This window comes from Rana temporaria, chromosome 4 (assembly GCF_905171775.1).
Source record: "Rana temporaria chromosome 4, aRanTem1.1, whole genome shotgun sequence".
Classification (NCBI taxonomy): domain Eukaryota; kingdom Metazoa; phylum Chordata; class Amphibia; order Anura; family Ranidae; genus Rana; species Rana temporaria.
Genome location: NC_053492.1, coordinates 173873942 through 173899300, shown reverse-complemented (window position 1 = coordinate 173899300; position 25359 = coordinate 173873942). Strand labels below are relative to the sequence as shown.

Below are 25359 nucleotides of genomic sequence, written 5' to 3'. Positions count from 1 at the left end.
CAGACATACTACGGAAGATGGTCAAAGACTGGTAATGATTAAGCACATTTCTGTTGTGTGAAATGCATCTACCTTGACCACTGCTGGTGGGCATATCAGTTACACCTGGAGCATTGAGTTATTTTCATTTGAGACTGCAGATGTACTAAAGGAGATGGTCAGAGACTGCAGAAATAGTACAGGAGAGGGTTACAGACTGCAGACAAACTACAAGAGATGATCAGAGACTACAGACATACTACAGAAGATGGTCAGAGACTGCAGACATACTACAGGAGATGGTTAAACACTGCAGACATAATACAGGAGATGATCACAGACTGCAGGCATGCTAAAGGAGATGATCAGAGACTGCAGACAAGATACAGGAGATGGTCAGAGACTGCAGACATACTACAGGTAACCCCTCAGCCCTCTGACCCTGCAGTCAGCACCACAACATGGCTAGACTGTCAGTACTAAGCAGTGGAAAATTGTAACCCAGTGATTAGTAAATAACTTTGCCAGTTGCCACAGTCTAACTTATCCCTATGGCAGCACAGCAGTGGTAAGTGGTATGTGATGATCATCTCTGAGGCAGCGAGCTGGAAGGGAAAGAGGGAGGTTCAGCTCCTCAGCAGCAACAGCTACACTGCTACCATCTGGCCCTTGCATGTTCTCCACTCCAAGGCAAGCTCCTCCAAATTCCAAGATGGGAAGTGACAGTACAGAGTGTAGAGGCAGTGGGTGGGCGAGACTTCAGGAGCCACCCGCTCCTGCTGTGTCTGTGCTGGTGGTAATAGATCTGTCAGCTGGAAGCTTAGCACAGCCTTGCCGTAACAGTGTGAGTGTCTGTGCCTATGTGCCCTAAACCTGACCTGCTGCATTAGCCTCTCTGCCCACATTACCGACTGATGTGCTGCCTGTTGTAGTGGTGCTGGCAACTTGTGAGGCAGCAGAACAGAGACGCTTTTCATTTTTGGCAGGATGCTCTAGGGTTTGTTTGAACAATCCTTGATCCCCCTTATCTACATTCCTGTCTTTTACTTTCTTTTATGATTGCTAAAGGTAATCAGGACACATAGAGAGTGTAAAACTCCCTATTGGGGGCACAGACAGCAATAAAACATAATAGAACAGTGAAACCACACTATTTGGAGCTTTTTTCTTTATCCAAGTACCTATGGGAGATGCTGTAAAACTCTGACACCCTCCAGGATGTGGATGACGGTTACCTAAAATATATTAAGGCTTGATATGTTTTGCCTTCTGGTGAGTGAGAACCCCTAAGGGGAGTGTGACGCATGGCTTGAGGATTTTTGTGTGAGGTGAACATCTACAATATCGCAATAGGATCACCACCTGTGTCTTTCTGGACTCTTTTATCACCATCTGTCATTCTTTTTTCTCATATGCCATTTTTCATATGAAAGCTAGTCATAATGAAGAAATGACAGTAGCACTTCTTTAGTATTCATAAGTACTTATTGAAGTGCCTGTGGACATTTTACTAATCTTTGCGTATGGCAATAAAACATGACAGGGGTTCTAGTCTCTCCCCGCTTTATCCAAAACCAAAGTTTTACCTTTAGTTATACTTCAATGCCCAGTTTTAGAACTTTAAACATTAATATTTGGGCTTCTTCCTAAAAGTGTTTTACAACTCTCAAGTATGTTCAGCTGTCACTGTGATAAAAGCAAGGGACATTTTATTTCTGATGATATCTAAGAGGAAATCTACCTCACTTTGATAGATTTCCTCCTTTAACTTTCTGTTGTGTCTACAGGACAGGAAGTGGAGGGAAAAATAAGAGACACTGGTGTTAACGAAATCTAACTTTATTATATTTTATAGTTTAATTATTTTTTAGACACATGTTATTATATGTCTTACTAATAATTTCCTTTTGGTAAAAATTCCAAAGTCACTTTAGATTTTTGTAGCTTTTTATGGAGCTAGATATCAAAGACCTGTAAAGAGCTTAATTTGTACCATTAAGGTACTTTGCCAAAAAGCTCTTTATGATGCAGGCATATCTAAATTAAGGGATGTTCTATAGCACACCCATAAATCACAGAACACCTTAGGGTACATTTGTAATTTTCAAAGATAAGTTCTTCTGCCATGACCACTGAGACTGATGGATTAAAGGGTAAATGATTAAAAGACCATGTCACATAATAAAACCTTTACTGAAAAACACATACCTGTAGAGAATAAATTAAATACTTAACTTTCTTCCTGCCTGTGCCACCAAACACTGCTCTACTACAGAGAACTGGTTGCCCAAAATCTGTCGGGGACACTGACACTTCCAAAAAGGAGTCCAAGTTTCTTCAACAGCTCTGATTTGCTTCAATTGACCTCCACATCAGTGTAAAAGAGAGTAATGACATGGAGGTCAGCAGAAGGAATCAGTGAGAGCTGAAGTTGACAATGGAGATCAACACTCCCTGAAGTGTCAGATTACCAGTAGACTAGCAAATCGGTTCTCTGTAACCATGCAGCATTGAGTATTGTTAGCAGTAAAAGAGATACGTATGTATTGTTGATCCCTGGGTTTGAGATAGCTTTGCTTCCAAACCTCCATTCCCACTCTGCTACATTTCCCAGTAAGAATGTTTATTTTGTTCCTGTGTTGAGAAATTATTGTTTTGATCTTCTGTGACATCATCATCTGCCTGCGAGAGGATCTGCTTGTACATGATATAGACAGGGTACCCTTTGGAATTACCTGTCCCAAGTATCCTCAGCCTTCATGCATATAGTGTGTGGGTAGGAACATGACAGTCTAAGAAGTGGTGGCCAGGTGTGTGGGGGCAGTAACAGGGAGAAGAAGATTCCCATCATTGTTCTCATGTAGCTACTTGCAGAATGTATAGGTTAGGCAGAAGAAGACATTGATGGGCCTGTGGGAAGTGACAGGGAACAGAGTATGCATATTATTGTTCTCATATACTGTAGATACTTGGCAGAATTTCTGTTATAAACAGAAAAAAACAAGGATGGTTGTGACAGAGGAGCAGGGAGCTTTTTTGTCATTACTCTCATCTGTCTGAAAAAAGCATTGCTGTGGAGGGAGAGGAACTTGTAACTGTGGAATATAATTTTTTTACAAATAAATATCCGAAAAGTGTGGAATACATTTGTATTCAGCCCCCTTTACTCTGATACCCCTAAGAAAAATCTGGTGTAACCAATTGCCTTCATAAGTCACCTAATTAGCAAATATAGTCCACTTGTGTATAATTATATCTAAATATAGATGCTTGTGCTGTCTAACCTGCCCCTCTCTAAGCATTAAAAAACCTGTCCGATCCTGCCTGTTTCTGTCCTCCCCATGTAAACTGACAACAATTTATCATGGTTGCTGAGCCCTGACACTGTGGTCAGTTTACGTGCCTCCACCATCCACATTTCTCCTCTGTTACAATACTTTTGGTAATATAGCGTATGTCTGCATTATGTGTTCTTTGTACCCATAGTAGGGCCATGAAACAATAGTATGCATTTTATTTTCCCTTTTTTAACTTACTGACACCAACACTCACTGACACTAAATATTAAACTTTTTTTTTTTAACCTAAAACACACTCACCCTAACACTGCCACTAACTGCCACTAACACTGATACTAGCTAGCACTGAAATGGACACATTCACTGACACTTACACTGATACAAATGCTGACACTAAGTGCCATTCCATGAAACTGCCACTAACTGCTATTGACACCAACAATAACTGCCACTACCACTAGCACTGGCACCTACACTGACATTAACACTTACAATAACACTTACTATACTATATCAAGTCCTGGTCTAGTTAATCTTTTTTTTTCTTTAACCTCTTAGCATTGACAGTACGCAAATTTGCAGCCTCTTGGTGGTGGGCCTTGATGCTAAGAGGTCCCATATTTGTGTACCAAAATGTAAACAAACCTGTGCTCCCAGAATAGTTACTGGTGCCTAAGGGAAAGCAAGTAGCAGTGGTCACATGATCATAAACCCCGTCCCACCTCCCAGCATCAGAAACCCCTTAAAGGGACGGGAGGTGACGGCGTTAAAGGGTTGAAGACTTCCCCTCTAGCAAGGAGGATGCATTTTATATTTTCCTCCTTATTAGAGAAGTCTTTTGTTTCTTCTATTTACTGAGGAGATACAACACAGGGTCGGGCTACAGAGTGATTGATTGCTGTAAAAGCTAATCACCTTGGTCTTAGTGCTGGCATCATTCCAGCACAAACAGAGGAACACATATATGCAGTGCCCAAGATTAAAGTCCTCTTCTTAGACACTTTAATACATGTGTTATGTGGCAATGAAGGGGTTAATATATTTTTACTTTATTAATAATGTATTTCAATAACAACATTATTATCTGATTAAGATCATTTATGAACATATTGCTTGCATTTATAAAACACGATCTGAATAAAATGTGTTGCAATTATTTTTTTACACATTTTTATACCTTTATCAAATATATAAAACCAATGTTTCATGCTTTATTCACACTTAACAGAGCGTTGACCATTTTTAAAAAATGCCTATCTGTTTCCCTATTTTACATAAAGTATGCAGGAAAACAATTTTATTCTTTTCATTGGGTGGAACTGAAAAGGACAAGGGAAAAATAACTAAAAGTAAAATAAAATATGACTCAGAGTTGAAGGCTTTGACAATTTGGAATCATGCATGCAAAACATTTAAACCTACTTCTCAGAGACAGTAATAAATTCAACTCATGAATTTTCAGTGAGTGTGTGTTATCGTGAAACTCCTCTTTTAACCTAGATAATGTTTTTTGAGCATCAACCATTAAAATAAAATTGTATTTTGCTTTTACAAGGCAGAGTTTCTTGTGAGAAGCTAAACTTGCCAATGAAGAATGACAGAATACAATTGACCTCATTTAGTACAGTTCACTGGATCTTTTCCAAAAAACACCTTTAAGGAAAAACATGATTTTTGTAAATGTGCTCACAATGTACAAGTATTCTTAAGCTGTCCTTGGAAGTTTGTACAGTAAATATGAACATGTCATTCACCAGCACTTAACCATGCATAGGAATGTCAAAACAAACAAAAAAGTGATGATGCTCTGTACACATTTGTGAAAGCCAAGCACGGTTACAGCAGTGTGGCAACATGCAAGACAAGCCAATAGTGATACAAATAAAACCTGTATTATACCTTTGGTGGAATTGCTCCAACGGTTGCCTTCTGAATAATGGGACAGAGTCAACAGATTCACACATGATGCACCTGCACCAGATCCAAATACTGTTATTCTTAAAGGATCACCCCCAAAAAACCCAATGTTTTCACTAGTCCATCTTAAGGCTTGGATAAGATCAAGGAGTCCATAGTTTCCCTTTGCAGCTTGGTCACCAGTGCTTAAGAAACCTGCAAAGAAACAAACAAAAAATAATTAAAATGGATAAAAACAGGGACCAAGAATTGTTAATATTAATAGTTTACACTAACATTATTACAAACTTTCAGGGGAATTCAATAAAGCATTAACACCATTTTCCAGCAGTATGATTCTGACACCAGTTTTGGTAGCTTTACAAAAATCTGCAGCAGATTGAGTTAGTTCTTAAAAGCACTGCTTTTACTTCACCAAATTCATAAATAATTACCTTCAGCTTGTAGATCACAAAGTTGGAGGTAATAACTGTAAGTTGGCATACAAGCAGGTCTCTCATTCTCTGTACGCTGTATAGTAGAGTTTCATATTTGCTACCACTACCTCCTCTCCTCCCTAGCAGTCCCTGCAGCCTAGTTGTCCATTAGGTGTGCTCGCTCCTTGTGAATGAAAGCAGGCAGTGGGTGGATTCTACAGCCAAAAGCAGGCCAAGAACAGGCCAAGAACAGGCCAAGAACCTGATGGGGTCCTCACTGGAACAATTAGGTACAACCTGTTCGAACAATTTAGGAACAACTTCTCTGCTACTTTTTTCCTCCAAGTTTCTTCAGCACCTTGTCCACAACCGTATGGGTTGCTACCTCACTGTTAAGAACCTTCTCTACCCCCTATAGTCTGTCTTTTGCCTGCAACATTCAATTAAAATTGACTTAAAATCACTAATGACCTACTAACTGCTAAAACCAACAGTCCTTACTCCATGCTCATACTCTTTCTGCTGCCTTTGACACAGTCAACCACTTACTCCTCTTTAATAAACTCCACTCTCTTGGCCCCTGCTTTTTTCCTGGTTCTCCTCCTACCAATCTCAGTACACCTTCAGTGTCACATACAACTCTATCTCCTCTGCTCATCTTCCCTTTTCTATTGGGATACTCCAAGGCTCTGTCCTTGGGCACCTCCTGTTCTCTCTCTACACCTTTTCTCTGGGCCTTCCACATCTTCAAATACCACCTCTATGCCAATGACACCCAGATATATCTCTCTAATCCTCAGCTCACCCCCTCAATCTCCTCACATATCTGAGACAGATGATGGGTGGTAGATTTTGGTCTTTTCAGTAATCAGTATTTTTTGCTAGACAATAACTTAGAACCCCCAAACATTATATATATATATATATATATATATATATATATATATATATATATATATATATATATATATATATATATATATATATATATATATATATATATATATATATATTTAGAAGAGACCCTAGAGAATAACATTTTTGCTCATGTAATAGCATTACATCTTATGCACAGTGGTTGGTACACTAATATGTGCTCATTTTGGAGTCGTTTTTTTTGCTATAACTATATTAAAAGCCTCCTTATGTGGCTCAATGTTAAGCCGTAGAAAATAAAACTGAAGCCCCCATCTAACTGTACCCTTTTAACCATGACACCAGCACCTGTCATAATGTGCAAAAAATACATGAGGCTATGGATGTAAAGAAGCTAAGGCAATACAAGAACAGATGATAAAACAAAACTAAGTCTAAATGACTACATGATAAAATAATAACATAATAATTAATTAACCCAAACTAATTACTGCACTGTTCAAGAACTTTGTGTATGCCATAATTCTGTGAAGCTCTGCTAAACAGAATAACATTTCAATTAGCAGTTCTAAACCAGAGATTTATGGGATCAAACTCGGGCCAATACCAACGTAATTTGATACATGTGAAAATTAATTTTCTTATACTTATGCATCTCTTTTGGTCATACACGCAATTATGTTGACATAGATAAATAGGGCATAAACTGTATATACTTGAGCTATAGTCAAATGTTAAGAAATTATAATGGTGATACAGTTGTGCTCATAAGTTTACATACCCTGGCACAATTTATAATTTCTTGACCATTTTTCAGAGAATATGAATGATAACACAAAAACTTTTCTTTCACTCAGGTTTGGTGTTTTGCTGAAGCCATTTTTTATCAATCAAATGTGTTTACATTTTTTAAATCATAATCACAACAGAAACTACCCAAATGACCCCGATCAAAAGTTTACATACCCTGGTGATTTTGGCCTGATAACATGCACACAAGTTGACACAAAGAGGTTTGAATGGCTATTAAAGGTAACCATCCTCACCCGTGATGTGTTTTCTTGTAATTAGTGTGTGTATAAAAGGTCAATGAGTTTCTCGACTCCTGACAGACATTTGCATCTTTCATCCAGTGCTGCACTGACATTTCTGGATTCTGAGTCATTGGGAAAGCAAAAAAATTGTCAAAGGATTTGTGGGAAAGGGCAATTAAACTGTATAAAACAGGAATGTATATAAAAAGATATCCAAGGAATTGAGAATGCCAATCAGCAGTGTTCAAACTCTAATCAAGAAGTGGAAAATTAGGGATTCTGTTGAAACCAAACCAGGTCAGGTAGACCAACTAAAATTTCAGCCACAACTGCCAGAAAAACGTATTTTAAAGTGTTAATGCGTCTGAGTCCAACCTTTACCCAACATTTACCCTCACTTCCTGCATGAGAGACAACTTTTTATCAGACAGGAAGTGAAGTACCCTCTCCCACTAGTACTTTTCTGCTGTGATGTGATCTCTTTGAATAAAAGCATTTGGACGTCTTTTAACCCCTTAATGCCCGCCGCACGACTATTTACGTCCGCAAAATGGCACGGACAGGCAGAAGGGCGTATATATACGTCCTTGCCTTCTAGCTGCATGCGGCGGGCGGATTCCCGCAGGGAGCGATCTGGGACGACGGCGCGGCTATTCGTTTATAGCCGCCCCATCGCGATCGCTCCCCGGAGCTGAAGAACGGGGAGAGCCATGTGTAAACACGGCTTCCCCGTGCTTCACTGTGGCGGCGTATCGATCGAGTGATCCTTTTTATAGGGAGACTCGATCGATGATATCAGTCCTACAGCCACACCCCCCTACAGTTGTAAACACACACTAGGTGAACCCTAACTCCTACAGCGCCCCCTGTGGTTAACTCCCAAACTGCAACTGTCATTTTCACAATAAACAATGCAATTTAAATGCATTTTTTGCTGTGAAAATGACAATGGTCCCAAAAATGTGTCAAAATTGTCCGAAGTGTCCGCCATAATGTCGCAGTCACGAAAAAATCGCTGATCGCCGCCAATAGTAGTAAAAAAAAATTTTTATAAAAATGCAAAAAAACTATCCCCTATTTTGTAAACGCTATAAATTTTGCGCAAACCAATCGATAAACACTTATTGCGATTTTTTTTACCAAAAATAGGTAGAAGAATACGTATCGCCTAAACTGAGGAAAAAAATGTTTTTATATATGTTTTTGGGGGATATTTATTATAGCAAAAAGTAAAAAATATTGCATTTTTTTCAAAATTGTCGCTCTATTCTTGTTTATAGTGCAAAAAAATGAAAACCACAGAGGTGATCAAATACCACCAAAATAAAGCTCTATTTGTGGGGAAAAAAGGACGCCAATTTTGTTTGGGAGCCACGTCGCACGACCGCGCAATTGTCTGTTAAAGCGACGCAGTGCCGAATTGTAAAAACGCCTTTGGGCATTTAGCAGCATATTGGTCCGGGGCTTAAGTGGTTAAAGATCCTCAGTGTACTGGCAAACATGAAATATGTTTGTTGTTCTGTGATGTTGCCAGTTTTAAGCTGGTTGTTTCTGCAGCACCCATATAGCTCTCAGCCTTTCTAAGGGACATGTGCAATTGGAATATCAATAGTCCTCTTCAACAGTAACACAGATAGTAGTAAAATGCTTTTCTTAGCTATGTAGTGATAGAACCCCTGTCAGAACTTTAGTGTTGTCTGTTTTCCTGTTGCAGATTTTCCCTCACTTCCTGTCTGATAAAACATTGTGCTCACAACAGATATTGAGCCTAAATCTTTCTAACTGAGCCTCAGATAGCAGTGAAACCATAGTTATCTAAATCAACTTCTCATCCAGCAAGGATTAATGGAGTGGGGATCCATATGTTGGTTGTTGCAGAATGATCAATGAGAGCTGTGAGATGTTTGTGGAACTGTTCCCACTATACTGGCTAGGAGGACCCATAATGCTCAGCAGCTCCTTAGGCAGTTCTGCTACATTAAAAGATAGATGATAGATAGATATCACTAAACATAAGCTACAAATTCCAGGATTTTGCATGTTTTAATATTGATCATTGTTTTTCTTTCACTAAGGTATATTTCGATGAGCTACAAGAATTGATAACATTTAGAGGACATTTACTGTGTTTTTCTTATTTTTCCAATTATAATGGACAATAAAAGTGTTTTCAGCTACTGGCAAGTGACTGCTAGAGCTATTTTTTATAGCTATAATTATGTTATTTGGGGAAGCATGGTTCATAGATGTCTTGGCAATTGAAGTTGAGCTTTGACCTTTGAAGCAAATCAAAAAACAGCAGCACACATGAATGTCTTCATCCTGCACACTTGTCATTGTGCGCTCATAAAGACAGATCTACCATCTCATATTAATTCTCACTCGCAAACAGGTTGTGTCCTCGGGTCAGGAATGAAGTAATCAGCTCAGCATGAACTGCAGGAAAACTGACAGTAAATTTGGCAGTCCTATATCGCACAGCATTTATCCTATAGCTTTCTGCTTCCCTGGCTCATCTGTACCCTTTATAGTCACCTTTATTTGACATAATAGGAATGTGAAAAGGCATCTCATTGTTGTTTATTTATGCAATAAAATTGTGACTTGCTGATTAAACCATAGTAATTTGCACATTTCCACACTGCATATAGGTGAGTTAAATCCAGTGAAATGTTTTATACTCTTAAATAATGCATTAAGTACTTTGGTTAATTGTGTAGTTTAATGCAATTGTTGTAAAATTAACAGTATGCAGTGTTAAGTAGATTCTAAAATAAATAAGGACTAAGGAGTGTCTGATATATTTCTTCTAATACCAATTCATGTAAATAAGAAGACATAAAACATATAAATGTGCTCTGAACTCGTGTATAAAAACTACTGTACATCTTGCTGAAGGCCAATATGTTCTGACCCTACTGTTTATAGTTCTTTACAAAATAAACTATGAGTGGAGATGAATGAAATTTTACAAATCTGCCCTACCCGCCATTTTTGAATGTGTGTAAGTCAGGCCTCGTACACACGACCGGGTTTCTCAGCAAAAACCAGCAAGAAACTTGCTGGGATTTTTTTTTTGCCGAGGAAACCGGTCGTGTGTACATTTTTCGACGAGGAAACTGTCGAAGATCCCATCGAGCCAAAAAGAGAGCATGTCTTCTTTTTCCTCGACGGGAATTGAGAAACTTGCCTTGTCAAGTTCCTCGACAGCCTAACAAGGAACTCAACGAGGAAAATTATGTGTTTCGCCCGTCGAGTTCCTCGGTCGTGTGTACGAGGCTTCAGGACAAGCTGGGCAAATTGTTCAAAACTAATGCTAATAAATATGAACTTCAGTAGTGTGAATATTGTACATTTATAGGTCCCCACAGAATCATTTTAGTAAGGTAGTGCAGTGGCCAATCATGTGTAAGGGAAATACTAAAAATAATAGAGTTTTTGCTAGCACATGATTGATTGATTCAGGTGAACACAATTTTACCTTATTTACTAAACTCAGGATAACAGCCCAAAAACTGCACCATTAATAAACAGCTCAACAATTGCCAGTTCGTTATTTCTGTGCACAGTGCATTAGTTTAAGGTTGTTGTTTTTTTTAATACACAAAATTAAATGCTCATACTTGTAATAATATTGTAAATGTCTAAAATATAGATGTAACTTCCTGTTTAGAATCAGTACCTCATTAAAATGAGAAAGGTACAATCACTTGCAAGGTGGTCTTATCTTTAAGCGCAAAGTAATCTTATTAATAAACAGTCTTCAGATCAAATCCCCTTGACATTCACAGTTTACTAATCTTTTAATACAAGAGATTAATCACTCGTAAAGCTATGTGGGCAAACCTTCAGGCATTACTGTTACTACAGGAACAGTCTTCCGCTTATGAACACAAGCTTAACGGTAAGGTACCAAAATGAAGTATGCATAGTACCATATGTAGACAGATATTTCTAGGTTTGTAGACATTTTTGAAAGCTAAGAACCTGTCATAAGGAATAATACCCACTTAGCAAGCAGTATTTCCACAACTACAGGATGAGAATGTCAGACATCATAGGAAGATTGAGGGTATTTTTCAGACATTGATCTTCCCTCATAACAAAATCCTTTAAATTCTATGTTTCAAGCACATACTGCATTACATAAACATGATACAGGACTACATGAAGATTAGTAGTAAGAAGAGCCGGCAAAACTGTAATCCTTGAAGTGTCGTTTATTGGTACATCAGAGTGACAATAAAACAATAATGCTATTCATACCTAATAAACAAACATATGTCAGTCCTAACATGCAGAGACCTCTTCGAAGGAACTCATGTGTATAAGCCCTAAGCCATGTAAATTCAACACAAACAGGTGACTGTAATTGTAATAAATATATACAGCCTACTTTCACATTACAAATATCAGACTAAAAATGAGGAGAAGAGATGCAAGTAGACAATAAATGACATGCAGATAGATGCATATACTTGCATAGCTAAATTGCATGTTACAAGAATTATCTTACAACTAAACTGTGTACTTGGAATCACTTTAAATATATACATTTTCCAATGTGTTATGTAAAAATATTCTCTTAATGGATTTATTGTTGTGTACATTTAGTAGTTTGGTATTAGGACTTGAACTGCGATTGGGGCCCTCTAAAAACTTCTCAAGGAGAAAGAAAGTTGTACAGCACTTAGGCCTCGTACACACGACCGAGGAACACTTGTCAGGCTTGTGGAGAAACTTGACAAGCTTTCTTTGTGTACACACTGTCAAGACCAAATCTCCTCGTTCTCAAACGCGGTGACGTACAACACGTACAACGGCAGGGGAAGTTCGATTCCACTGGCACAACCCTTGGGGCTGCTTTTGCTAATCTCATGTTACTGCGTGTTAAGTAAAAGTTTGGTAAGAGACGATTTGCACTTTTTAGATTGTTACAGCGTGACAAATGTGCTATCTTTATTACAAACGCTACTTTTACCAAAGGTGCGCTCCTGTCTCATACTTTATTCTGAGCATGTGTGGGTTTCTTAGCATACACACGAACGTGTTTCTCGTCGAAAACCAGCCCGACGAGGAACACAACGAGGAAATTGAGACTCCCGTCGAGGAAAAAGAGAACTTATTCTCTTTTTTTCTCGTCGAGTTCCTCAACAGTTTTCTCGATGAAAAACATACACACAACCGTTTTCCTCTGCAAAAAAGCTCTGCCACCAAGTTTCTTGATGGATTCTGTCGAGGAAAACGTTTGTGTGTATGAGGCCTTATCTTTAACAACCATTCTGTTGTTTACAAGGCAGTTCCACCAAAACTTGTAGTGATAGCTTCTTTCATCTCCCAAGGGGGTTAATCTACTAAATGGGTTGAGATGGTTCTCTTAGCAAAGACTATGTTTACTTAGCAATGTGAACCATCTCTACTTAGTAAATCAACCCAAAAGACTCTGGTTGCAAACCCTCTTCATCTCTTTCAAAATCCTGCCAACCTCCAATGCTATAAGAAATATGTCTCCCTACCCCTGTACTATTTTGCAATAATTTTGAACTATGCAAAACACAGTGAAAGAAAGGGGACACCCATACTCTTGCAGGGGATATTATATCTCCTTATGAGTGACCCCAACGAGCTATAAGCACACAAGGGATGATTGAATCAGCCAACGTTCTACTGCAATATCTGTTTTTGTTACATGTGTCCTTTATCAATAGCTGTATGTGCTCTAAACATTTCGAATTTGCATGAACAATAAATTCCTTGAGCAAAAACAACATGCTCAGACTAAATATACTTAAATGTGTATTACTTTTACTAAAGCACAATAAATGCTTATGATAAACAAGGAAATGTCTTTTAGTCAAAAAGGGCACTGAGAATTGTGTACAACACATCTGCAACTGAAAATAATGTTTAACACCCACAATTGTCACTAATTTCCTAGCAACTGTTTAAACAACTACAAGTTGTTAAGCAACAATCTTCACTCAAAGATTAAAAAAAGAAAGCCTCAATTCTACACAAGTTAATTGAGGCTAGAATCATTTCTGCTACATCTATGGCAATTTCACATTGGTGCACTTCAATTAAGAAATAATAAGACTGCAAAGTAATTTATACTCATAGATTAGATGTCGTCTGTGAAAAATTACTGATTAACTTCAACTGGTCCTCTGGTGCATTGCAAAGCTACTTAATGGTGGTCTCAATCCATCCCAGCCCCAACCCAACAGCCATTTCAGTACAAGAGAATAGCAATCTGCAATTTACAGGCACAGAAAGAAAAGAGCTTATTGTAAATGATCATATATTCATATGCAAAAACATAGACCCATTATTTCATAATCTTGTGAAAAACCCATTGCGTGATAAATATAAAAATATACCATGGCTTAAAATGATAGATGTCTGGTATTTAAATTAATCATCAGTGCAGGCTATGTTTATTGCTATAGACAACATGCTATATTATTAGGTAAAAACAAAATAAGGAACCCAAGTTGTAAAAAATTACATGGTACAACGGTTTATTAAAAAAAATGTACATGACATAAAAAGCAAGTAAAATAGGTAAGGTTAAACAGGTCAGAATCTGCATATTTTTTTTAACTGATATTAATACAGATTGTGTATTTTTATACTAGTTTTGTTTTGGGATTTTATTTAAAAAAAAACTGAAGCCAGAAAGTAATGTTCTGACCTGGATCGGGCTAATTTTCATAGGCAGGCATTGGCAGAATGAGGTCATTTTCTGCATAGTTATGTGCCATTTTTACATTAGGGGAACATGCTCTTTATGTTTGCTTTACAGCCTTGTCAGTCTGCCCTGTGTCTTTTCCTCCTTGTCCAATAGCTATCAACAAGAGGACATCATCAGAAACAATGGGGGTTATTTACCAAAGGCAAATCCATTTTGCACTACAAGTGCACTTGGAAGTGCACTTGGAAGTGCAGTCGCTGTAGATCTGAGGGGGGCATGTGTGGAAAATAATAAACAGTATTTTAGCATGCAAATGATTTTATGATAAAATCAGCAGAGCTTCCCCTCATTTCAGGTCTTCCCCTCAGATCTACAGCGGCTGCTCTTCCAAGTGCACTTGCAGTGCAAAATGGATTTGTCTTTTGTAAATAACCCCCAATGTTCCATTTAAAATTGTTCCAGGAGCATGTGTTTGTCAGTGCCTGAAAACCAACCTGCACATGTTACATTGTGGGACAGAGCCTTCACCACTAAACAAATGTATTTCTCTTCATTCTTACTATCATTAGAACTTCCTCCATTATTAGGACTTCCACTTCCACTGTATCATTCCAGTTCCCAGTTATAAAGCTGCTGCCGCTACTATTTTCCATGCTGACCAGTCCTAAATTAACTGTCCATCACCTGTTGCTGATGTTATGTATAGTACATTTCACACCTAACGACAGCAAAGGAATCTTTTTGTTTCTTCACCTCTTTTTCCTTCCTACCAATTCTGGGCTAGATTCACATACCTTTAGGTGGGCCTAGAGTATCTCCTATACGCTACGCCGCCGTAACTTTGAGAGGCGAGTATGGTATTCTCAAAGATTTTGCGCCCAAAGTTACGGCGGTGTAGCGTATTAGGGCCGGCGTAAGCCCGCCTAATTCAAATGTTCAAGCTGGGGGCGTGTTTTATGTATATTAAGTGTGACCCCACGTAAATGACGTTTCGATCAAACGGCGCATGCGCCATCCGTGGACGTATCCCAGTGCGCATGCTCCAAATGACATCGGCAAATCGTCGATGCTTTCGACGTGAACGTAACTTACGGCCAGCCCCATTCACGGACGAGTTACGCAAACGACGTAGAACTTGAAAAATTTGACGCGGTTCCGACGTCCATACTTAACATTGGCTGCGCCATCTTTTTGGTGGTTTATCTTTACGCCTGAAAACCCCTTACGTAAACGGCGTATCTTTACTGCGACTTCCGGGCGTACGTTCGTGAATAGGTGTATCTAGCCGATTTACATATTCTAGGCGTAAATCAGCGTACACGCCCCTATCCGCAAGCTTAAATATGCAGTAAAGATTCGACAGTGTAGGAGACTTACGCCGGTCGTATCTTAGCAATATTTAAGCATATCTCAGTTTGAGAATACGCTTAAATATACGACGGCGGGGATTCGGACTTACAACGGCGTATCTACTGATACGCCCGTCGTAAGTCTACCTGAATCTGGCCCTCTATTTTTACAGCAATGAGTCTCTGGGCATAAAACAAATGCACAGCCAGTCACAGACTTGATCGTTGGGCAAAGCTGCTGGTGGTAACATCCTCGTAGACTCATTACTCAATTCCATAGCCTTTAGGAAACCATGCTATGTGCCCAGATGCATATAGCACTACCAGCACCTAAAAAAGGAGTCATTGGCAGGGACACTATATATCAGTGGGTCAGTTTAGTAAGTGACATTGAAGCACTATAGCAATTACAGCAAAATATATTTAATGTTTGCTCATATGTACTGTATTACTAATATTATTACATATTATTGCATATCGCAACTGATTTATTAAAGTTTTTGAAAGTGTTCACACAATAACATTCTATTATCTAATTATGTGAAATTAAAAATCATGAATATTTCATTTTGTTTGCAGATGATTAACTGAAGTGAACTTTATTGTGTGAACATTCTCATATGTATCAGTGCCATGTATATACTGTATACGGTACATCTACAATATATATCTGTGTGCCCGAGCCTGTGTGCGTGTGCACGTATTATATATTTTCTGGATTTCCTTTAATTTTATATTTCTGTGTAGGTTTATTCTGTTACGTGGAAGATAATGCAACAATGTGAAGGCTATATTTACACACATTTCTGTTTTAATTAACAATACAAGCATTATGCTTTGCTGGAGTTCTTCGGGATTTCTACAAAAGACAGCCATGTTTTATAACTAATAGAGAAACGTAATTTACCTTGTTAAGGGGAAGGAGCATGCTTATCAGTCAAACGTGATAACAATCTGTGTTACTTCAGGGGCATGTTTATCAATGCTCTCAAAATAACCACAAGTTCATAAATCAGCCCTGCAGGATATCATTCAATTTACAGAGTGTCTTTCCATCTTGGTCAGTGTTGTTAAATAGAAACAGCTCAATCTATTTTCCATAGGATTCTAATTGTACCTACAGGGATTTTTTTATCCTACTAGATTTGTTAAATGATCATTTATATTAAACAAGCAAGCCACACCTTAAATTTATTTTATTTTTTCAATATTTCCCCACGGCAAAAATTAAGTAAATGTACATTTACCAAAGTTTAATATAGGTATATAATTAGTTTCCATATACACATCTACAATGCCTTTATATAGTATTCATACCCCATGACATTTTCCACATTTTATCATGTTACATCCCAAAATGTAAATGTATTTCATCAGGATTTTATGTGATAGACCACCACAAAGTGGCACATTTGTTTACAAGTAATAATGTGAAAAGTGGGGCGTGCATTTGTATCCAGCCCCCCTGAGCCAATACTTTGTAGAAGCACCTTTTGCTGCAATTACATCTGCAAGTCTTTTTGGTTATGTCTCTACCAGCTTTACACATCTAGAGAGTGACATTTTGCCCATCCTTCTTTGCAAAATAGCTCAGGCTCTGTCAGATTGCATGTAGAGTGTCTCTGAACAGAAATTGTCAAGTCTAGCCACAGATTCTCAATTAGATTTAGGTCTGGACTTTGACTAGGTCATTCTAACACATGAATATGCTTTGATCCAAACCATTCCATTGTAGCTCTGGCTATATGTTTAGGGATGTTGTCCTTCTGAAAGGTGAGCCTCTGCCCCAGTCTCAAGTCTTTTGCAGACTCTAATGCCCTGTACACACGATCGGTTCATCCGATGAAAATGGTCTGATGGATTTTTTCATCAGATATCCGATGAAGCGGACTTTCATCAGTCTTGCCTACACACCATCAGTTAAAAAAACGATTGTGTCAGAACGCGGTGACGTAAAACACAACAACGTGCTGAGAAAAATGAAGTTCAATGCTTCCGAGCATGCGTTGACTTGATTCTGAGCATGCGTTGATTTTTAAAAGAAGAATTTCCCCACAGACGATCGTTTTTTTCTATCGGTTTTTTAACCATCATATAATTTTAAAACAGGTTCTAAGTTTTTTCACCGATGGGAAAAAAAACGATGGTGCCCACACACGATCGGTTCGTCTGATGAAAACGGTCCATCAGACCGTTTTCATCAGACGAACCGATCGTGTGTACGCGGCATTACAGGTTTTCTTCTAAGATTGCCCTTTATTTGGCTCCATCCATATTCCCGTCAACTCTGACCAGCATCCCCACAACATGATGCTGCCACCACAATGTTTCACAGAGGGTATGGTGTGTTCAGGGTGATGTGCATTGTTAGTTTTCTGCCACACATAGCGTTTTTCTTTTTATGGCAAAAAGTTAAATTTTGGTCTCATCTGATCAGAGCACCTTCTTCCACATGTTTGCTCTCAAACTTCTTATGGCTTTCTTTCAACAATGGCTTTATTTCTTGCGACTCTTCCATAAAGGCCAGATTTGTGGACTGCACAACTAATAGTTGTCCTAATTCTCCCACCTGAGCTGTGGATCTTTGCAGCTCCTCCAGAGTTACCATGGGCCTCTTGGCTGCTTCTCTGAATAATGCTCTCCTTGCCCGGCCTGTCAGTTTAGATGGACAGCCATGTCTTGGTAGGACTGCAGTTGTGCCATACTCTTTCCATTTTCAGATGATGGATAGAACAGTGTTCCGTGAGATGTTCAAAGCTTGGGATATTTTTTTTTTATAACCTAACCCTGCTTTAAACTTCTCCACCACTTTATCCCTGACCTGTCTGGTGTGTTCCTTGGCCTTCAGGATGCTGTCTGTTCACTAAGAATCTCTAACAAACCTCTGAGGGCTTCACAGAACAGCTGTATTTATACTGAGATTAAATTACACACAGGTGGATTCTATTTAATAAATAGGTGACTTTTCAGATATTTATTTGTAAAAATTTTGAAAACCATTATGTGCCACTTTGTGTTGTGTTGTGGTGTTGTGGTCTATCACATACAATTCTAATAAATACATTTACGTTTTTGGTTGTAACATGACAAAATGTGGAAAATGTCAAGGGGTATGGGGTACTTTTTCAAGGCACTGTATGTTGGGCCTCAAAACAGGCATCATAAAAACAAATTATATAGCCTCGTACACATGCTTGGTTTTCTCTGCAAAAACCAGCAAGAAAACTGCTGGCAGAGCTTTCTTGCTGAGTAAACCGAGCGTGTGTATGAGGCTTTCAGGTTTCTCTTCTGGAAATCTGCCCAGAATCTCGACAAGAAAAACAAAGATCCTGCTCTCTATTTTCTCATTGAGATTCTTGTCGGCCTGTTTCCAGATGAGAAACCCGAGCGTCTGTATACTTACCTGTCGCAGTGGAAACCCGCGCATGCTCTAAATGACTTTGAGGAATGCACGGTAGCTTCCACGGCATAGGTAGGGTGAAGCAAGATGGCGGCGACGGCATTGAATGTGACGAGCGCATGCTCATCGTACGTGATGACGTCACTGCGTTCTTTCCTTTCAAAAGAGCCACGGTTCTTTTGAAATAAGTGTGTGTGCGTGCTCGGGCGGCAAGAGATTCTTGCCAAGAATCTCGTCAGGAAAAAACAATGTTTTTTTCCTGACGAGATTCTTGCCCGTGTGTACGAGGCTTATGTGTTGCTTTTGTGTTAAAGTGCTATATACACACACAATTATCATTAAGGGTTGTAACACTACTTAAACAGGAACTGCAGTCTGCCCAAATAATTTGTAATAGAAACATCTTTGCAAATTATGAATCTTCCCTTCAACCACTTTGCATATTATTGTATATATACAGTGATTCTGTACTTGCCAAATATGCTGCAGAAATCTCTCTCTACAACTATTTTAACTGTGGGTAGCTGAAGCTGCTGCCTGTTCACTTCCTGAATTTACACAGACACACATCTAGCTCTGCAGCTCTCATTGGCCCTTTATGACCCATCCTGGCAAACTCTCATGCGAGTGAGAGCTGTGAATGATGTCATGAGCCTAGGCTTTTTACCAGACAAGAAACAGAAAATTAACTGTCCGAAAAAAAATGTTTTACTATCCAAAGTTAAAACAACAAGGGCAGAGGATTTAATAGATGGAAAGTTGAAAAAATTACTGAAGGTCCGCTTTAGGAATGCATGCACTTCCCCAGGGATTTTCACTTTCTCCCCTCTATATTTTGTCAGTGCCCCTGATAATGCTACTGCTGCCCACCAATCTCCAGTTCAGCAGGAGGATGTCTCTGTAAGTATCAATGTTACCATCCAGGCTTAGCTGTCTATGACTTTCTCAGTATTATAAACCTACTGTAAAATCTAAACTGAAGAGAATGGCCTCTAAATATGTCATTATGCCATCACAGACTATGGCTAGAGCTGCACTAGTAAATAAATCTTTTTGGCTAATGAGAGATTTAACTGTTTGTTGGCAGTAACAATTGGTTGGACTATAATAAAATACAATCTGTTGAGCTGCTATGGTTTGCCACCATGTGTACATCTTTGTTTAGCTTTGCACTGTTTATTGAATAACTCTGACATTAATAATGTTTCATATGAAGGAACTGTCCAATAAATAGCTTTGACAAATATTGCAATGTGTATCAATAATATGCAGTGGCCACCTGAGGGCCACCAAGATTCCCTGTTTAGAAGGAATGCATTGAAATAAAGCCATTGGTGAAGATTGGCGAATAATATCACAACATATTTGGTTGGGGGAATACATTTTCCTTCCATGGAAAGGATCCAGTGCACAAAACTCAAGTTTAGAACAAAAAATAACTATTCAAAATTGATCACCCCTGCAATATACCCCTTCTCTACCACATATGTTTATGTTTAATCTTATTTTATATATTTTTATATATATATACTTCTTTCAAGTATGAGCTTCAACTTGTACATTGTACTGTATGTCAAAACAGAAAAAAATATACACATTCCATGTATTATGATCTACATTATGGCATATATCAGTGTAATAGAAATATGTGATACCATTGTAATAAAAGCAATTATATCATCAGAATTGAGCTACCTATTGTTTCCTTTAATGGTTAAACAGATATATGCATAGTAGAAAACGTTTTCATGGGGTAATGTATATTTGAAAAAAAAAGTAAAAAAAGAGGGGAAAAGATATAACAACAATTATGCCTACTATGCAATTACCCAGTTTTGAAAGCTTGGGCTTGCAATCATACATTTGATATTCAAGTGATTTTAGATTAGTAGACCTAGGCAGAAAAAGGAAAAAAGATAAAGTAATAGGGTAAAGAATGAAAGTAAGATAGGACAATAAATAAAAAGGGGGGGGGGGGTTAGAATTAGAGAACGTAGTATGTTTCCCACACGGTCAGAGGAGAATTGACCATTTGACGACATTAAAAGTGTCTTGTCTCAATATCAGTATCAGTATGATAAAGTCTGAAAAGTGTCTATACTGACCAAATGATCTTACAGGCATCTCATTTGTCATACTTCCAGGAGATCATTATGTTCATATGACATAGAGAGTCAATTTCATCCATTGGCCAATCCGTTAATGATGTGGTGGGGTACCAGATACTTTTAGATGGCGTAATCAGTCTCAAACATAGCAATGATTATTCACACTAACAAAGTTTGAAGGTGCCGTCCACCCATGTCCATTCACACTCATGTCCTGCATGATAGATTGATACCCTTATTTTATAAACAATTATTGTCTATATCTAAGCGATATCACAATCAATGCTAAACTTCCTGGCCATCAGCAAGTGTGTTAAAACCAACAGCACAGAGCAGATCATTTCAAAAGACCCATCTGCAGTGATGACAATACAATGCCTGTTTTTGTGTCTGTGGCTGTAGCAACTCATAAATCATGGGATGTTTGCTTCAGGAATTATATAAAATACATATATCTGCTTAGCTATCAATCTATCTATCTATAGAAATATTTAAAATTTAAAATTGCTACAAGATGTCTTGCAATGTTCTAATTATATTTACAAAATCAATGAGTTCATTAATCGTTCTGACATCTACAAATCATTTAATAGGTTTCATGCTGTTCTTCCATCTTGTTTACGCTATATCACTAAAACACTTAAATCCTGCAGTTTTTTTAGTTGCCAGAGATGATTAATTGATGTAGGAAAATAATTTTCCTATGAAATAACAAATGATTGCTTTATAGATCACTTAATGCATTTGTTCCACACTAAATGTAATTCTTTTATTGATTTATTTACAAATGCAGTCCACCAGGATTCGAAAAATAGCTAGAAATATATATGCACTGATAAACTGTATAATCTCATAGTGCAGTTGGTAAATTAATTATCCTGCAGTATTGTTTATTTTTTCTTCTTTTTTTTCCCTCTAGTCAGCAGGGAATTAGGAAATTATTTGGCCTTGAGTATCCACTGTCTGATGTAGCCATCTATAAGGGTGTTTTTTTTCTTGAAAGCATCCATCCCAAATTAAATTTTCATGAATCCATCACTAGAAAGGTACAATCTGAATAGTAACTAGACCCCTTTGCTAGTAGCAGACAGCAGGTAGAAACGTACCCTCGGTCCTAGTCTATCTGTTGCAATGGTGGTGTGGAAACCCCTCTACATTTTTCAAACTGGAATGGGGAGGGGCTCAATTTTTATCTTTCTAAAGGGAATACAGGTTCACTTTAAGCAGATTTAATGTATTTATTGGCTTGCTCACTAATATTTTTGGCAGCATAAAAGGAACCTTCAAGATGAAAAGGTGACTGATAAAAAATGAATTAAATATTGAACAGACAGAGGGCTGAAAAAATCCCTATGGTGAACAGCTTTGTTCTTGTCATCAGTCTCCATCACTTTGTAATTAAAGTATTGTGCAGTACACTAAAGGTAACTGGTAAAAAGTACACTACTCAATTACATAGTTGCCATTTTTTTTTAATTGTATACATACTTTATTTTATGTGTTTTCTGGTCGGTCATTTAACATGTCCTGTTTAGTTGTTCTCTAGTGGTGGATGGCTCTGAATGGGGCAGACCACAAGCTCGCATAGTGACTTCCACTTCCACTCTTTGCATTATTCTCCTGTTAGCCTAGGCCCTCATGATGGTGCAGTCCCCAGTAGTGGTCATCCTGGACCCACAAGATAAGGTTTGAATGATGTTGAATGCAATTCAAACCTTAAGAATACCTGCATCACTGGGCAGAAAGTTGAGATTGTGGGGGAATATCACTGGCGACAAGGTGAGTATTGAATCGGGAACTGCATTCTTATTTTTTAAGTGGAGTTCCAGTCATTGTTGTGTTTATAAAAATTCAGCTGCTCCAAAAGTGTAGCTGCTGACTTTTAATAAACAGCCACTCACCTGTCCCATGATCCAGCGGTGTACTCACCCCATCTGTTTTCACCTTGTGTCCTCCCTCAGTGGCGCTGGCCTCTTTACTATGGGCACCTGGCTGTGACAGTTTGCGGCTTCGCCGCTAGGAAGCTCTAAAATTAGAGGAATCTCTGCTGGTTTTATTATACAATCATGTGCAAGCAGAAATGCTGTTTTTTATTTTCTTTGCATGTCCCCCTCAGATCTACAGCGACTGCACTTCCAAGTGCACTTGTAGTGCAAAGTGGATTTGCCTTTCGTAAATAAACTCTTCTGTATGTACAAAGTGACAGATAGCCAAACATCACTGAATTCCAGCAGGTAAGGAGAATGTACTTGGCTTTTCTTGCAGTCTACATTATACATGATGTAAGCAACAGAAGAAAAACTGGCATCCCTATCATACAGTAAGTCACAAAATTCTGTATATCGTTTAAACATGGTGTGTGAGTAATAGAAAGAAAGGATTATTGCATTTTTAGGTACTGACTTGCCTAGGTACTCTGAGTGATCATAAATATTTATGTACACACACGGAATAATTATATTTGCTCACATCAAAAATTGAGTGCTACAAAACTTAAAAGAATAATGAAGATGAATAAGAAGACATCATTTAGAGAAACAGAAAATCGTCTCAATCTCCTTGATCATTTAAAAACTGCCTTATATTAATAAAACATGTGAAACACATTTGCCTAATGTTTACTTTCTCGCCTCCAGCACTTTTTTACTAGAAACGGTACAACAAGCAAAAATGTCTTGCAGTGTTTGACAGTTGTTCTGTATATCACAAAGCTGCAAAAAGTTCTGTTCTTTACATCTGTTGTATTGTTGGGTCCCCATTTTATAGCTAAGATGGATTTGTTTTATTTTTAATGATAAAAATATATATATATATATATATATATATATATATATATATATATATATATATATATATATATATATATATATATATATTTATAACTTATTTAAGCATTTGCCAAAAAGGCAAGTCTAAAAGCTGATGGGGGACGTGTGGGAGTCCATGGGCACTGCTCAACATGATCTAAGGCCCCATTTATAAATCAGTGGTATGGCCTTTCCATGACTATACTGCTGCTTGGATAAAATAAAAAAAACATTTATGAAGCACAGCAGTGTGCACTACAAATGTGCATCAGGCTCTGCTTGCCTTGAAAATGAAGGCTTCACACCACAGCCTGAGTTTTGTCAATGGATAACAAACTGCATGCCACTGTGTGGAATACAATTGGGGTGTCCAGGGTGAGACATTAGTGTCAATATGTCCCTTAGCTTTAATAAAATAGCAACATGGCTCCAACACTATACTATATAAAGTCGTGTGTCAATAATTTAAAGCAACATCTATGACATTTTAGGTTGCGAAGGGTTAAAACTTCTATCAGATTCTGAATCTGTAAGATTTTTTAAAAGCTGTCTGTATTACTAAAAATTAAATTTCTTTATTAGTGTAATTTAACAGGAAAATATGTTAAATCTCCATTATTGGGGCACACACAGCAATTTAGTTCTGACAGATAGTCTAAGGGCTGTTGTTGATGGACCTTTGTTCACTTCAAATGAGTTTTGCATTTCCATTTATGTATATGAGTCTGCAAAACTCACTTGAAGCAGGTGAAATGTAGTTCAGAATGATGGAAACTGCAGGTCAAATGCAATGTCAAATGAATTCTGAATAATCTCAGAAGCATCTCAAATTGATTTAAAACTGATGTCATTGACACAAGCCCAAAGCCTGTTGATGCAAGCCCCTAAACCTTCCTCATATCACTAGAAAATATGTTTTTTTTATTGCAACCTGTATCTCACTAGGGGGGATTTCTTTGTACTTCCTGTTCTGTACCAAATAGACAGGAAGTGTAAATTTGACCAAAAACGTACTGTTCTGCTTGACATCCAGCAGACAGAAAGATTTTAAAAACTGTCTGTGTTCGCAATGAAAGTTCTCCATGTGTGTAATTTAATAAATATCTCGGGACACAGACCTTTAAAAAGTTATTTAGGCACAATTTGTTAAGTTGAAGTAATATTTATATATGGGCACAGACAAACAAACAGTGATTTCCTCAGAATAACAAAAGGCAGCCTATCCCCGTAGACGTCCGTATTGCGACGAAACGCGTAGGAGGAGCTTAGCCACAGTGACGTCATCACGTTAGAGGGAGAGACACGCGACGGACGGAGACACGAAGCGAACGGAGGCTTGAGGAAATGCCATCCCTTCCATACCATATCCCACATGCGAGATTCCAAAGTTTTTGCTGTAAGTGCACACCTGTTTTTATTAAAGCTCAATGTTTACACAGTAATGCACTATGTGGTTTCCTACCATTCTTTATTTTTTATG

At 38.0% G+C, this 25359-nt stretch overlaps 1 protein-coding gene across 4 annotated transcripts in view; it reads right to left on the bottom strand.

Moving 5' to 3' along the window:
• Positions 1 to 25359, bottom strand: part of NLGN1 (neuroligin 1) — a 910902-nt gene that overhangs the window by 8482 nt on the left and 877061 nt on the right. For all 4 annotated transcript variants that reach the window (XM_040349387.1, XM_040349386.1, XM_040349388.1 and 1 more), the window contains one exon: positions 5178 to 5390. In XM_040349387.1, coding sequence (XP_040205321.1) covers positions 5178 to 5390 — 213 coding nt within the window. The remainder of the gene's footprint in view (positions 1 to 5177; positions 5391 to 25359) is intronic.